Genomic DNA, 16,201 nt, shown 5'->3' with positions numbered 1-16,201 from the left:
TTTAAGAAAGGACTGTGGTAAAGCACCCCTGGGTTCAATTCCCACTATATTTAAAGAAAAAAAAAAAAAAAAAAGAAAAAAAAAAGCCCATAGAACATTTTCCTTCTATCAGTCTTTGTTACTCATTCTCGATTGGTGCACTCTTACTAAGAAACTTAAGTTCAACTAATTTCTCTCATTTGTTGAACATTAGTTCCATATTTATGATACAATAGTTTACTACTATTTTACCACTAATTTACTCTGAGGAGAGAGCTGTCAATAAAGTTTAGTTGTGGAAGAATGTAGTGGGGCTTTTCTCTTTTAAATTATTCAGACAAATCATAAATGTCCTGAAGCCATCTGCATTAGCCCTAGAATTTGTTTGTTGCTAATATATAAAACTTTCTATACAGCACATGTCTAGCTTTTTTTCTGTTTTGATACCAAATACAACCATTCTCAATGTTTTGAAGAGCTAACAAAGAATGTCTGATCAGTGTGGCAGCACTAAAATTGCTAAAGCCATTTTGGAGGGCAAGTTTAAATCATCCTGGAAACATTCACATTTGTGTACCATTTTTAATACAAAAAAAAAAAAAAAACCACACATGGAAGAATGCAAATATCCAGCAACAGTGGGAAATATTAAGCACATGAGAGTACACATATAGCACTACACAATGCTATAATTAAAAAGAATGAGGAAAATTTATATGCTCAATAGGGTAAAACAGTATTGAGAGCTCAAGTAAGTGCAAAATCAGGGGTACTATTTACTCTATGTGACTATATATGCATCTTCTGAATCAGACTTTGAGATTAAGAGCAGAAATACTAGCATTTCTCTATTTAAATTAGCTCTATAATTTCTAGAGAACTGAATAGTTACCAATGTTTTCTAGTCCCCTGTGATATATACCAATTACTATAGAACAAACCACCCCAAAGGTTAGTGGCTTACAACAGCATTCATTTTGTTATTTCTCCAGAAGTCATGAGAAATAACAAAATGAAAGACCCATGGATCAGTTTTCCTTTTGATCCTATTTATGATTGCTCAGGAAACTAGTAATTTGGGGGCTAGAGGTGGGGCGTCCAAGATAGCTGCACTCACCAGTCTTGATACCTTGATAGGAAAGGGTGGGCTTGGCAGGGATACGAGGGTGTTGGGGCCAAACTCCTTCCCTATGCATTCTCTCTCAGTGGTGTTCCTTCTTTAGTGGTTTTTCAACATGGTTACCACAAAAAAATAGCTAAACTTTTGTTATAGTAGCTCAGTGTCCTCAAGAAGTATAAAAACAAACGCTGCCAAGGTGTCTTACCTAGAGCAGCCCAGCCTCACTTATGCAGCATTATATCAGTGAAAATAAGTCTCAAGGCTAAGGGTGATCAATTATGGAAGAGTATGAGTATCAGAAGGCATATTTCATTGACAGCCAGTTGGAGACTAGCTAGTACAACACTTATTTAACAAAGAGTCCAAACACATAATACAACTGATTGTTCAATTGCAAATGAGTTTTTAAATGGCAAAGTCTACTCTTAGCTGAGCAATAAAGTCTAGAATTAGCTACGACAACTGCAAAATGATCAAGTCTCTGCCTTCTTCAAAATAATCTCCTTCGAGCTTCAAAAAACTCAACACTCCAACCACACTGTCTCTTCAGGCTAAAGAACTTTCTTTCGGGTACACTCATACATTGCTGGTGGGGTTGCAAATTAGTGCAGCCAGGGAGATTCCTTAGAAAACTTGGAATGGAACCACCATTTGACCCAGCTATCCCACTCCTTGGCCTATACCCAAAGGACTTAAAATCAGCATATTACAGAGACACAGCCACATCAATGTTCATAGCTGCTCAATTCACAATAGCCAGATTGTGGAACCAACCTAGATGCCCTTCAATTGATGAATGGATAAAGAAACTGTGGTATATATATATATACAATGGAATATTACTCAGCCATAAAGAATGATAAAATTATGGCATTTGCAGGCAAATGGATGAAATTGGAGAATATCATGCTAAGTGAGATAAGCCAATCTCAAAAAACCAAAGGACGAATGATATCGCTAATAAGTGGATGATGACACATAATGGGGGGTAGGAGGGGTTAGTGTTAGGGTTAGAGTTGGGTTAGGGAGGGGAGCAAGAATGGAGGAAGGAAGGAATGTATAGAGGGAAAAGAGGGGTGGGGGGGAAGGGAAAAAATAACAGAATGAATCAAACAACATTACCCTATGTAAATGTATGATTACACAAATGATATGCCTTTACGCCATGTACAAACAGAGAAACAACATGTATCCCATTTGTTTACAATAAAAAAAAAAAAAAAGAAAAAAAGAACTTTCTTTTGGGGGGCTTAATGAAATAGTTAATAATTATAAATAATTAAATGGAAAATATTTTAAAATTGTATAAATTTATAAAACACTACAAAAATTCTAAGTAACTATTCTAGTTAGCCCATAACCTATGTTATTTCATCTTTTGTTGGTGCTGATAACAAGGTAGACAGACTTGGGCAGTTTTCAACAGTCTAAAACAGCTTTTATTTATCCGCAATCTCAGAACTTCTACAGTTACTAAAGACCAAGAATGAACAGGTAAAAGTAGTGAGTTATTTATTACTGATATAATAATGTATATTTCATTTTGGGTCTGATGTCAGTAACCTACATTATTTCCAAGGAAAAAAATCTGCATTCTGTTAAACAGCAGGATAAAAGTAGTACAATCTGTTTTAAATTGTTTGTGAGGAAGTCATCCTCACTAGGGTGCCCATTCTAGGAAGGAGATAGGTCAAGAAAACAGTCAAAGTGTCATTCACTCTTTTTTAAAGAACACAGGTTTCTAAAGGATTCACAAGAAGTCATATAGAGTTTGGAAGAAAAGTCTACTGTCACAAAAATAATAGCACAATTATTGGGCCCTAACTTCTCCAAGAATTAAACAGCAAGGGGTTATAAAAGCTATTTAAATAAAAGAATACCCAAGAACCAAATAACATGCCCAGGAAACTTCTTGGAGTACTAAGCATGTAATATCAAATTTGATGGAAAGGCAGAAATAAAGTGCTTGAGGAAGATATCTCATATCAGTGGGTGTTTATTAAAGTACCAGAAACAAATCTACAAGTAGGCCAACTTGCTGCACTGTATCTAGACTAAGATTAGCAAGAAAAAGGAATGTTAAACAGTGATCCTTGGGAACAGTCTTGCAGGACAATCACAACTCACAGGTCACTCTGCTTATTTTTACTTGTCTTACAAGAATATAAGCTTCTTTCATGCTAAAACTATGAAAGGACAGTAAAATCTAGCACTCATGGTTTAATGAAAATTTGAAAGAAATTTTATCTGGAAAGGTGACAAATAAGATGGAAAAATAAGTATTTGTAAACTTCAGAATTCTGTCCAAGAGCTAGAGAAAGAAAAGAATATTCAAAAGAAAGGAAAAAAACATGATTCCTGCCCCTAATGAGTTTTTGCTAGAATTTATACAGTCAACATAAATGTGTTACTCTATTGCTACTGAAGCAATGAAGTTCCATAATGTCTTCTGCCCTGCAGATAAGTATAGAATCTTTATTAAAAGAACTATAATGTGGGAAGAGAGGCATTCACATGTTAAGTGTTTATATGGTTAAATGCTTAAAGTTGTAACTATAAATCAAAAGTAATAGTGAGGGATATGTGCTGAGGTCTCTCCCACAGGTAACATTTAAGCAGAGACTTGAAAGATAAGGATCAGCCAAACAGAATGATACCTTCCAAGCAGAGGAAATAGCTTGGTTGTCAGCACATGAACAAACCTGATCTGTCCAGGGATCTGAGACCAAAATAGTAGTAGCCTTCACTAACGACTTACTGAATAAATCAAGTTCTGTTCGAAGTGAAGGGTGAGCAGATCTATATTAATATAAGATGCTACACTAGGAATTCGCTTTTACAATTTAAGTTAAAAGAGGGAAAACAGAGTAAGAAGTACTGAAAAACCATTAACGTTCATTTGTTTCAAGTCAGTCCATTAATCTCTGAGGCGGCACAAGGGGAGAAAGACAGAAGGAAATAGGACATTTACGCAAAAGGAAATAGCAGACAACTGACTTCTGCTTTATAACTGCTTAGCCAGGTTTTTCCACATTCATATACCCACTCATCTTTACACATAACTAAATATATATTTGTCACACAATACTAGCATTGCCCAACTTCACAGATACTATTAAAAGGTCTTTATTTCTTAAGAGATTGTTTGTATAAGGAATTTAATACTAGTTATAAAAGTAAGATAAATAAGACAAAATGTAGCTGATCCAACAAAAGAAGTCACAGATGTTCTCTAAACTTTGATCTTGATTTAAGTATTTACATATGCTTTATGACTGTCCAATCAGAAACACAAGATATGAATAAGTCAACTAAAAACAATTAAAAAAACCCAAGCCTCACTTTTCATTTCAAACCAATAGAAAATTTAAAGTAGACCAATGCCTTAGTAACAGAACAGAATTGTAAACAGTTTGAATTTCCAATCATAGAGCATTGCTGAAATCAATTATGGTAATATAAATAGTATGTAAACTCTCTGAGTTTTTACAAATAAGTTGTAGAAGTATCTTAAACGACCTTGAACAACTATGAGACATTATAAGTATAAACAAAGGATTCTTTTAAACAAACACATAAACACACATACACACATACACAATGATCCCAGTTTAAAAATCAACACATACCCGTACACTTACATATTTACTGAAAACACATAAACCAAAATATTAATGATGGTAACTTCTGGGTGGTAGGCTGGGGGGCGGGGGTTCCAAAAAGTTTTAACAATATTCTACATTTATAGATGATTTACATTATCTTTGTAAAAAGAAATATTAACAAAAGCTATTTAAAACCTGATGCTATTTTGAAAACTGTAGAGAAATCTATTAAGAAAATCAATAAAGATTAACGTTTATAAAGATATGAATTTTTTTAAATCCAAAAAATACATAAATTAAAGAATCAAAAAATAAAATGAGAAATAAGGTGTGAATTAAAGTGATTTTCCTTCATAATAATTAAATTCAAAGAATAAAGACATCTGATTAACATAATCTGATCATCTGAAATCAAAACCAAGAATTAAAAGAATTGCTCTCAAGTTATTTCTTTCAAAGGTCTTTCAATGAGGTCTAACTAAAGAACTACATAAATCAGTGCAACAATTTTTCAGTATGTGCTTAATAAAAACTCTTACAAGTGGATATTTATATTCTTTAAGTATCAAAACTTATGTCAAGAGATTTGGAAAGAATAACAAGAAAGTTTGCAAATAAATAGCTATACGACAGATATGATTCTTCACACACACACACACACACACACACACACACACACACTTTCCTCAACAATCTAAGAAAAGAAAATTACTAAAACTTTGCTTTTTCCCACTTTTCTCTGACACAGTCTGGTGCAGTGGCACATGCCTGTAATCCCAGCAACTAGGCTGAGAAAGGAGGAGTAACAAGTTCAAGACCAGCCTCAGCAACTTAGTGAGACCCTGTCACAAAATATAAAATAAAAAGGGCTGGGCATGTAACTCAGTGGTAAAGTGCCTCTATATTCAGTTCACAGTAAACCCCGCCCCCCAAAAGAAAAAGAAATACATAAACAAAACCAATGTGGCTTATCAAATTCACAGAACATATGTGAGTAATAGCCATTTTTGCTAATAATAATGCTTGGTAGTAAGCATACAGACGTTTTTTCAGCATGATTATGCTGGATTGGATTTTTTCAACTACCTCATATTTTCTTCCTCTAAATCCCCTCAAGTAAAAGGTCACAACTGAACTCTATCAATTTTAATACTGCCTTGAGCCTATAATAGATCTGAGCAAAACAGTAAAACTAGAACAAAATATCATTATTGATCTACTAATATATTCATATGATACACTATGGCTCATAGATTTCTATTATTAAAAACTACAATTCTTCAAAAAACATAAGGTGATGAGTCCTACTTGTATTAAATCAAATATAAGCTATAAAGTAATTTATAATTTAGGACAAAATATAGTTGCACATAAGAATTCATTTGAATGAGTGAGATTAAAAGAAGCTGTGTGTACACGAGTGTGTATATTTCAGAGCTTGCACATGACTATAAATTCCTCAACTTTACTTTCAAGTTTTACACATAAATCTTATCATTCAGGAAGAAAAGTATTTGCCTCATAAAAGTTTCATTTAGTTAAACTTCTCAGAGATTAATCTAGTTTTAAAAGCATGTTAACTTTATACTTTTCTGGCAGGAACTACAGCTGTAAAGGCAAACAATAGATTTTTCAGAACATAAATCAATACTGTTTTAAGGTTCAATCTTACACTGGCAAAAACTAATTTAGTCTACTTGATATCATTAATTTTAAGACAAATCCAAAAGTGTTGACAGTCTTAGACTACAAACCAAGTGACTAATAAAAAAGATGCTACCAAGCAGCATGAGGAATAAATGTACACGATATTCACAGACCCTTGTTAAAACACAAAAGAATGACAATACATAACGAAAGCAAATAAGCTACATTTATAAATGTTAAGATATTATTCATATAAAAACCTATATTTAAGAGAAATTTTACTAAGGTTGATGGTACCAATGAACAAGTTTGCTAGCCCTAAATAATTTCAACTGCTATCATAATTTGTTGTTTATTAAATTATTCATCATGTATTCATTACATGGTCAAATCTTTAACTGCTTTAGACTATGAATAAAATGTAAAAGTGATACAGACCAAAAAAAACACAGCAAAACACTGTATGTACCTTATAAGTACATTTTCCTACACATGGATTACATGATTAGATACACATACCTAAAATGCTACACCTAGTCTAATATAGCACTGCATATGTTGTTCAAATCATACATAATGGCAATTTATAAGTGAACTGATGGGAAAGTAAAGAACTACAGATTATTAGGATACTTCAACTATGATCTAAATTATAAAGTATTTGCAATACAGAAAAAGGACATTTTCTTTACATGAAATATCTAACCAAGTGAACAGCTAACCATACAGAGATATATCTTTAAAAAATATCAACTTTTTCAGAAAGATATTCAAGTGAAAGTATTTTTAGAAACTTCCAATTATATTCTGCAAACACTGGATCACATAATTATTGAAGGGAAAGAAGCATTTTAAGTTCAATTAAGTTCCAGGCTAGACTCAGCAACTAACCAAGACTGTGTCTCAAAATTTTAAAATAAAGAATTGAGAATGTAGCTCAGTGGTTAAGTGCTCTGGAGTGCAATACCTAGTGCAAAATAACAAAATAAAACAAGAACCTTGACATGGTTGATATGAACCTTGCCTCAAAAAATTAATTATTCATGGATGAACTAATAAAATCCTATGAGGAATCCATGGATTCCTATCACATTAACGCAACAGAGCTAAGGGTTCAGACCCTGGACCACAGTAAGCCCATGCAGGCACTCGAGGTTCAGCCTAGAAAACCTTCACTGCCACAATGCTCACCTCTACACTCTCAACATTCCCAAACCTATCTGTGTCACACAGACCACAAAGCATTTTTCATCTACTTGTTATTTTCTCTTTGCCTCCTCTTAATCAATTTGACAGAAACTAAAGCACATTCCAAAGACATCAAGCAGAGCTGCTAAAATGAAAAGGAGACAGTAGAGAAGCATGCTTTTGCACTAACCTTTCATGTCCAAAGACATGGACTCAAATATAAATCAAACACTAAAGCTTGGTAGTCACATCCAAAACCCCAGGTGGATATGCATCCTAGTCATAAAATCCTCATAATATGACAAGTTGAAAAATGAAATAGATGGGAACAACATGCAAACTGATTCAAGTTAAAGCCCACAATCAATTAAAAGGCTGGGTCATGGACAATGAAAGCTTAGCAAATGCCCAGATGCCTGACCTTTTAATATTTTCACAAATCTATTCAAACAGAAAGATATTTTGCTACTAAAACTAAATTAGGGAAATTTAGAAACAGTAAAGAAAAGAATGAGGAAGATGGGGGGAGAAGAGTGTATTTCAATATTCACTTTGTCCTGTTCAAAGTCTAAGAAACCCAAGTTATAAAAACAAGACCTAAATTGAATACTATTCTGTTTCATTTCCTTTTCTCATATTCACTTTTTCTCAAAGAAAACTAGGCATATTCATAAAACTACTAGAAAGTTAATTCCATTATAATCATTCCAAAAGTATTTGACTTCTGAAAAAAATGTCACGCTTGGAAAGCAGTTTCTAAAACTTGTTATTCATATTGTAGTTAGAATTCAACTTCCATAGCTGAGAAATAAATCAGAGCAAGAATATTAAGTCCAGCTTGGAGTTGAGGTTCTTTGCTTAATAATTATCTAATAACATCTTTTCACAGGCCATTTAAATAGTTAATCTTCATTTCACAGTCCTCTTGTCTCATTACCCCTAGGCAACCAAGACTGAAGCAGTCTAAAACTTAATAAACTTTCCCATATTGCAGTTTGAAAATTGTCACTAAGCTATTTATTTAGGCTCAGGGGTGCAATGCAGAGTAACTATGCTTTGCTATTATTAAGATTTATGTATACCTTTTACTCTTAAACCAAATGTCTTCTCAACAATTATATATACTCATAGTAAATTCACTGGCTGGAAAATCAAAATGTGAGAAAAAATAAATCGTTCAGTTCTAACCATTTAAACTTCATATATTTAAATATTCACTTTTTCTTAAAATGGCAGTATGAGAAATATAAGATTACATCTATAATCTGTTTCTTTTGTAAAAAATGAAGAATGGGACATACAAATGCCTTCTCAGTTTTTAAAAATTATACACCAAAGACAGTGTCAAAAATGTTTCTAGGAAGTGTCAAGCTAACTGAACAAACATTTTTCAATGTGTAATCAGAAAACTAAAAAGCAAGAGAGGCAGAAAGTGTATGCCCTCATTATTGTGGCACAATTTTAAGAAAACAATATCAAAGTATAATTTCAAGTTAAGAACATACTCTGGTAAACTATCATGTTAAAATCATAATAGGTATGAAAGTGCATTTTCTCTGTTATCAAGGTAAATGAACCTTGCTTTGCTTGAAGAAGAAAGTTGTTTCTAAGGAAGTCTCCTGAAACATTTCAGAATCAAGAACTAACCAAATGACAACAAAGCCTTAGAGCACAGCCACATCATTCACGTTCAGACAAGCCCTGGAAAACACTCACAGCTTGTCTATTATTAAAGAAAAGAAATGACATGATCATAACACCTCCACAACTGCAAACTGATAATCACAGTTTTGTTCTCTATTAAGATGGTAAATATAAAATCCAAGGGGATAAACAATCCCAATTACTTGCCATGTCAGAACTTTTAGAATTATAGAATGTAAAGAGCTACATGGGAAACCAACCATTCTACACTTTTTTTTTTTTTCAATGTTTGTTTGTCTGGTACCAGGGATTGAGTCCAGGAATGCTTAACCACTGAGTCATATCCCCAGCCCTTTTTATTTATTTTTTTACTGATTTTGTGTGAGGGTCTCACTACGTTGCTTAGGACCTCACTAAGTTGCTGAGGGTGGCTTTGAACTTGCGATTCTCTTGCCTCAATCTCCCAAGTCACTGGGATTATAGATGTGCATACGCAACCATCCTAAATTTATGATTTTATAATCTCAGAAACAATCTTCCCTGAGTTGGAAGGATAGCCAAAATTCTGACTCATGATACAGTGTTCTTTGCACATAAATTGCTGCCTAGCGTGCAAGCTACCAATATCACCAAACCTAAGTATGTTAGTCAGTTTTGCATTGCTGTGACCAAAAATACCTGACAAGAACAACTTAGAGGACAGAAAATCTATTTTGGCTTACAGCTCAGAGGTTTAGTCCATGGTTAGCTAACTCCATTGGTCTGGGCCCAATGTGAGGTAACACATCATAGTGGAAGCACCGCTACATTCATGGAAGTTAGAAAGCAGGAAGAGAGGAAAGAGGTCCAGGGAAGACAAATCCTTCAGGACATGCCCCTAGTGGCCTACCTCCTCTAGCCATGCCCCTATAGTTATTAGTCCACTCAAATCAGGATGAACTGATTAGAAATCATAATCTGATTTCTTCACCTTTGAACATATCTGCATTAACACAGGAGATTTGGGGGGACACCGCCTATCCAAACCATAACACTAAAACATTGATTTTAAACACAGTTCTTCAATAGCAGCAGGGATATAATAGGTGCTAAAACCTCAAAAGCATGACAAGCTGCTGTATTGAGAAAAATGGAATATATTAGCCCAAAGTACTAAGAAATAGTTTAGTTCAAAGAAGGAGCAGTTCCTTAACAATGCTAAACACAGGATCCATTTTTTCCCTTAAGTAATTACAGCTTTGCTGGTTTCTGTTTAGCCTTTGGGGAACATAAGTTAACACTAACACAAGCTATTGGTGCTTAGTAAGCTCTGCAGTCTCCACTCCATTCAGCAGTTTTTAACTTTTGAAGCACAAAAAAGGGAAAAAGGGGAGAAAAGTGCTAGGTTTCAGTTACCATCAATAAAACTGCAAAATGCTTATTATCATTAAACTTTATACCCATTTTAAAGATTTACACATTAATAAAGACTTCCCTGAAAATGGATAACCATTCTGAGCAAAACAAGTAGCACATGAATTTTAATAACTATCTCTTGAAAAAGTGGAGCCCAACTTAATATACTCCAAAGATTTTGATAATTATTAGTAACAATTAATAAAAACATTAAGAAGACTTCTTCCCAACATCTCATTTAGCTCTATTTATGCTTGGTGATCATTTCTAGAGTTGCTAATGTGTACAGGTAAAGAAAAGCATAAATATGAACCAACATAGCTCTTAAGGATTACTGCTTCAAACACGAACACATGGATCATTATCAAGTCTCACCTTTTTTCTACTAAAAAATTCAGAGGCTAAGAAATGAGAAATATCTAACATAATGCTATACTGGAAAATCAAAAGTCTAATTTGAACAAATTTAGATGATTATACTACACATACTGATGTTTGAAAAATGTCAGTTTTAAAAACTAAAATTTGAACCTTCCATCAAAAATCAGGAATGTGAACAAGTCCAAATAATTTTAAAAAATAGGTAAAGTGGACAAATTGCATTATATACAGCTTTACATTTGACTGTCCATTACTCCTCAAATTTAGAATTTTATCCAAACTATGAAACATAGTAGAGCCTGCAAAAGAAAATTAAAGACCTTCTGTTTCTTCAATATAGTCCATATTGCTCTAGTATTTAAGATTTAACCTTTTTCACTTTTCACTGACTGACAGGCTACAAATGATCTGAATCTAGTAAAGTCTTAATATTCAAGGTTTATAAAAGTCACAAAGAGTAGTTTAAATAAAAGTTCATTGACAAAATAAACTCTTAAAGAGAAAGTATACATGAAAAGCTTATGAACTTTCCTGTATGCCACGGAAGAATGCAAACAAAATCTCAAAGTGAGTAACTAAAGTGAATATTAAATTTTATTTATTTAAACATAGAGAAAGGAGGTTGGCAATAGTATACTGGTCAATATACTTATTAGGTTGCAAAAAATATCAAATTTTCTTAAAAGAGTAATACAGAAAATGAACATCATAACAAAAAATTTTATGTTAAAGAAAACAGCCAAGCCAAAGAAAGTATTCTTCATAATCATTACTATTAGATTATTTTTATACGTAAGGACAGGCAACAGGCTGTTAATAGTTGACATTGAAACTTTCTCCAAACATTAGTTATTCATACTAATTAAATTGCAGTGGAAAAATACATATAAAAATTAAAAGAAAGTCTTAACAAAAGATTAGTAAAAGGATCTTTAAACAGAATCTAACACAGTTCTTGTAAAGGGGGATTCACAAAAAAATTACATTTTTGCAATTTAACAACAGAACTGAGTCTAGTTTTGTACATTAAAACAGTCTTGAACAAAAAAACAGAGTAACTCAATCCATTTATGAGGATGAATGTCCTTTTAAATTAGCTAATTGTATAACAAGTTTTCATTTCCCAAAATCCTAGGTATCTCTAATATTTAAAACTTTTATCTTTAAGGCTATGTCACCAGAAAAAGTAGGTAGTCATTTAAAATATCACTAGAAGAATCACATTTTCAAATCTGATAAGATTTCAGACAAAAAGTCACAGAATGTATGATTCCATTTATAGGAAATGTCCAGAACAGGCAAGATGCATCAAAACAGAAAGTAGATTAGCAGTTGTCCGCAACCACAGGGAGAAGCAAGTGGGGAGTGACTGCTAAGGAGTACATGGTTTCTTTTAGGGTGATTAAAATGTTCTAAAATTATACACTGATGATTATACAGCTCAATGAACTGCACACTTTTCAAGAGTGAATTTTATGGTATGTGAATTATATCTCAATAAGACATTACTAAAAAGATTAAATAAAAAAGTCTGATACAATTCATAATGTCATGGTATACTGTAATAGACATCTTTCAGAACATTCCACTTGTTTCAAAATTCTTTTTTATACCTTGGCAAGGCGGCTCATCTGATCTTCTGAGAGAGTACTGCTTGTTCTGCCAGGAGTTTTTGTGGGTTCTGATCCATCTGCTTCTACATTAGGCCAAACTTTCAAGTCATGCATCCCTTGACGAAACATGCTAGGGAAAAAGACAGTGTTCCAGACAGAAGTAAATTAATGCAGTTCATTACAGGAAATTTTACATTCCTAAAAACAAAGAGAATTCTATGCAAAGAAATGCATGGCTTTATTGCCAAGCTTTAAGGCCCCAGTTGGTTAGATAGCAATGAACTAAGCAACTAAAATCCATGTAACATTCTTTTTCTCATGACATTCTTTTCTCCTCCAACCAATCAGAACTCTTATGGAGAAATCTACAAAGTGGAAGGCGAAAAGGAAGGAAGCATGCATGCTTCATTACTTCAGAAGCGATATTAGAAACAAGAGACCAGATTTCTATTCAACAGAAAAATATTGCATTTAGAATGACTGAAGTAAAAATTTGTAAGGCATATAACTGTTTTCTGCTAGTGATAATTTAGCATGCCTGGGTATGAATCCCAGTTATGCCATTTATGACAGGCATGACCTTTGATAATTTAAAATAATAACTTCTCAGTCCCTCAGATTTTTTCATGTGTAATATGGAATTGATAAAAAATATCTATATCTCACATGGTTATTGGAAATCATTTTAAAAATCATTATTAGCAAAAAGTATCTAGAATAGTAACTGCCACATAATAAGTACACCACAATGGTTCACTACAATGATCCTTTTCACTGTACAGGATGATTTTCCTCCTATCTTCTTTTCCATAAGAGGGACATTCTTAAAAATATGAAAAAATTAAAAAAAGAGGAACGTTCTAAAAGGAAATACTATAGTTGGTTCATGTTAAAAAAAAAAAATCTCCAATGTTTACAATTAGAAATTTAGTATATAGTCAGGATTCAGCCTAAGTCTGGCTATCCTGATTTAAAGTGAAAGAACACATGACCTCTCATCAAGTTTCCTTAAAAGAGCTATTAAGAAAATATAAAGCAAAGGTTGCATCAACTCATAAAAAGCTTTAGACAATGATATGTTTTAATTATGCTACTGTCAAAAGTTTCTGAGTTTGTTTCTCATGAGTAGGCAGAGATGTCCTTGTGTTAGTGTGTTCTTTTTATAAGTGTTTTTGACCAAGGTCTTTAAAATATAGTCTACTCAAACAGCATATTCACCAAAGCTGAAAGAACAAATTTTCAAATACAAAGGAAAAGAAAAAGACTAGAAGTCAGTGTAGGAGAACAGGAAATCTAAAGCATTTTACACAATTTCACATTTAGTAATTTTTTGAAGAATAAAATATTCTGATTCCTTTTCAGTCCCAGTAGCTCAGGAGGCTGAGGCAGGAGGATCATGAGTTTTGAAGCCAGCCTCAGAAACCTGGCAAGGCCCTAAGCAACTCAGTGAGACCCTAAGTACAAAAAAATGGGCGGGGATGTGGCTCAGTGGTTGAGTGACCCTGGTTTCAATCCCAGTCCCCCAAAAAATTAAAATTAAAATTAAAAAAAAAGAAGAAAAAGTCTTACATAAATTTTTACCATTATTATGTTCTGACTAATGAAAAACTTCATACATATTTTTAGGTAAATTATAATATGTATTATAATATATACAGTAATGATGCCATAATCATTTAGATTGGGAACTATAAAAGATAACTATAGTCAAGCTTCGTGGCATTTGTCTATAATACCAGAGATTTGGGAGGTTGAGGTTGGAAGATCACAAATTGAAGGCCAGCGTTGGCAACTTAGTGAGATCCTGTATCAAAATAAAAATTAAAAAGTGGCTGGGGGATATCTCAGCAGGAGAGTGCCCCTGGTTTCAAATCCTAGTACTGCAAAATAAATAAATAAATATCAAAAAAAAGACAGCTACAAACCTATGATTACAAGAAGATTAATGACCATATCTGTTAGAAAGATTTCTCAAATTGGCAATAGAATTGCTAGTTCTAAGCAACCATATTTTTGACATCTTACATAGGCCCAAGTGAAAATGCACTGACTGGTGGTAGAGAATCTCTCAATATTTATTTAGGACAAACATTAAAAAAGTTGTATTACAAAAAATACATATACACATCTTTTATAAAGTTAATTTTCTTTCCCTTTCAACTGAGATAAACATGCAACATAAACAGATCTTCTTACATTAAGCTCTAAGGAACTAGGTACAGTTGAGGTAATAATGTACTTTAAATATCTTCAGAAGTAGTCAAAGGCTTCCCTTCCTTCTCCCTACCCCCCAGTGAAAATCTGGTTGGATTTAACTATATCAAAAGTAAGCACATTTGGCAGGAAGTCAGTTTACTAAATGACTGAGGTGCCATGGGATGGCTCTGGATAAGAGATTTAAGGACAGGGAATGTGGAAGGTAGGAGTGATGCCAAGCAACTTAAATGATCAAGTGAGCATATTACTTTCTTTTGACATTAATGGAATCTTGCAGAGTTACACAGCCTCCAGGTGGCAAGACAGAAGACACTCAGAGCATCATGTCCACTTGGGAAATTAAGCCAAATAGACAAGTCAATAGACACAACACAGCAGGCCTTCCCTCAACTTCAGCAGAGGCCTCAGCAACAGCTGCTCCTGCTGTTCCAGCCTGGAGTGCCAAGCCACTACAGCAGCAACTGCCTTGACTTCAGAATTCACATTTGGAAAAAACATCTGCAAGAGAAATCTGCAGCTTGCTTATGGTACTTTGCCAATCCAGCCTAATGATCAATCCATTCTTAAGCTACTTAGAAATCTCACAAGCTAGATGTTCGAATTAAGGACAATAAGCTATTCTAGCCTTATGCTAAAAGATCAGTCTTTCAATTATTCATTAGACTTCTCCAGGAAGTTCTGGTTCACACTGACTCAAGTATACAAAGCAGATATTAGCAAATAGCAAAGATTGGTAGTCACAAGATTATCAGTACTTTCAGGACCACTTTTCCAAGCTACTATGTGTGTACTAAGACCTTTTAGGGAAAAAGGTGAGGGGGCAAATGGTGTTATTACACTACATAAGAAACACCTGAGGAAGCTGTGGTCTAAGGCACTTTTCTTTTCAGCCATGAGAACAGTGCTGGCATAAGATACAACTTTTTTGTGTGTGCAGTAATGAGAATTAAATTCAGGGCACTCTACCACTGAGCTACATCCCCAACACTTATTCGTTATTTTGAGACACAGTCTTGCTAAGTTGCCTAGGCTGGCCTCAAATTTGCACTCCTCCTATCTCCAGCCTCCCAAGTAGTTGGGATCGAAGGCCTGTGGCATCATACTCAACTATGTGATATAACTTCTGATGACAGGTTGAAGAAAATTAGCATAGGTTTCCTACTGAGACCACTCAGAAGACTCATGTTGTTTTGTCTCCATGGGTGTCAGTGGCGCCAAGCAGAGAAGCAGCTGTGCACCCTCCCGAAGTACTTGAAACATTTAGAAGATAAGATTCTTACACAATTCAAATCTGCACCAGAAGTAATAGGCCTGCCAGGGGACACCTGGCTTTTCTCAACTGCAACCCAGCTCACCATTGGAGCAAAGCCCCAGGATACAGGGAAGAAGGAATTATTTTTCTTACATAGGGT

General features: G+C 33.9%; 1 protein-coding gene across 1 annotated transcript in view; it reads right to left on the bottom strand.

Annotated features, from left to right (window-relative positions):
• Positions 1–16,201, bottom strand: part of Pik3c3 (phosphatidylinositol 3-kinase catalytic subunit type 3) — a 117,502-nt gene that overhangs the window by 90,497 nt on the left and 10,804 nt on the right. Inside the window, exon 4 of the mRNA XM_047526300.1 lies at positions 12,573–12,702. Coding sequence (XP_047382256.1) covers positions 12,573–12,702 — 130 coding nt within the window. The remainder of the gene's footprint in view (positions 1–12,572; positions 12,703–16,201) is intronic.

The sequence above is a fragment of the Sciurus carolinensis genome, chromosome 15 (genome assembly GCF_902686445.1).
Source record: "Sciurus carolinensis chromosome 15, mSciCar1.2, whole genome shotgun sequence".
NCBI classification, from domain to species: Eukaryota; Metazoa; Chordata; class Mammalia; order Rodentia; family Sciuridae; genus Sciurus; species Sciurus carolinensis.
Note: the sequence above shows the minus strand (reverse complement) of the source record. Positions and strands in the feature narration are given on the sequence as shown.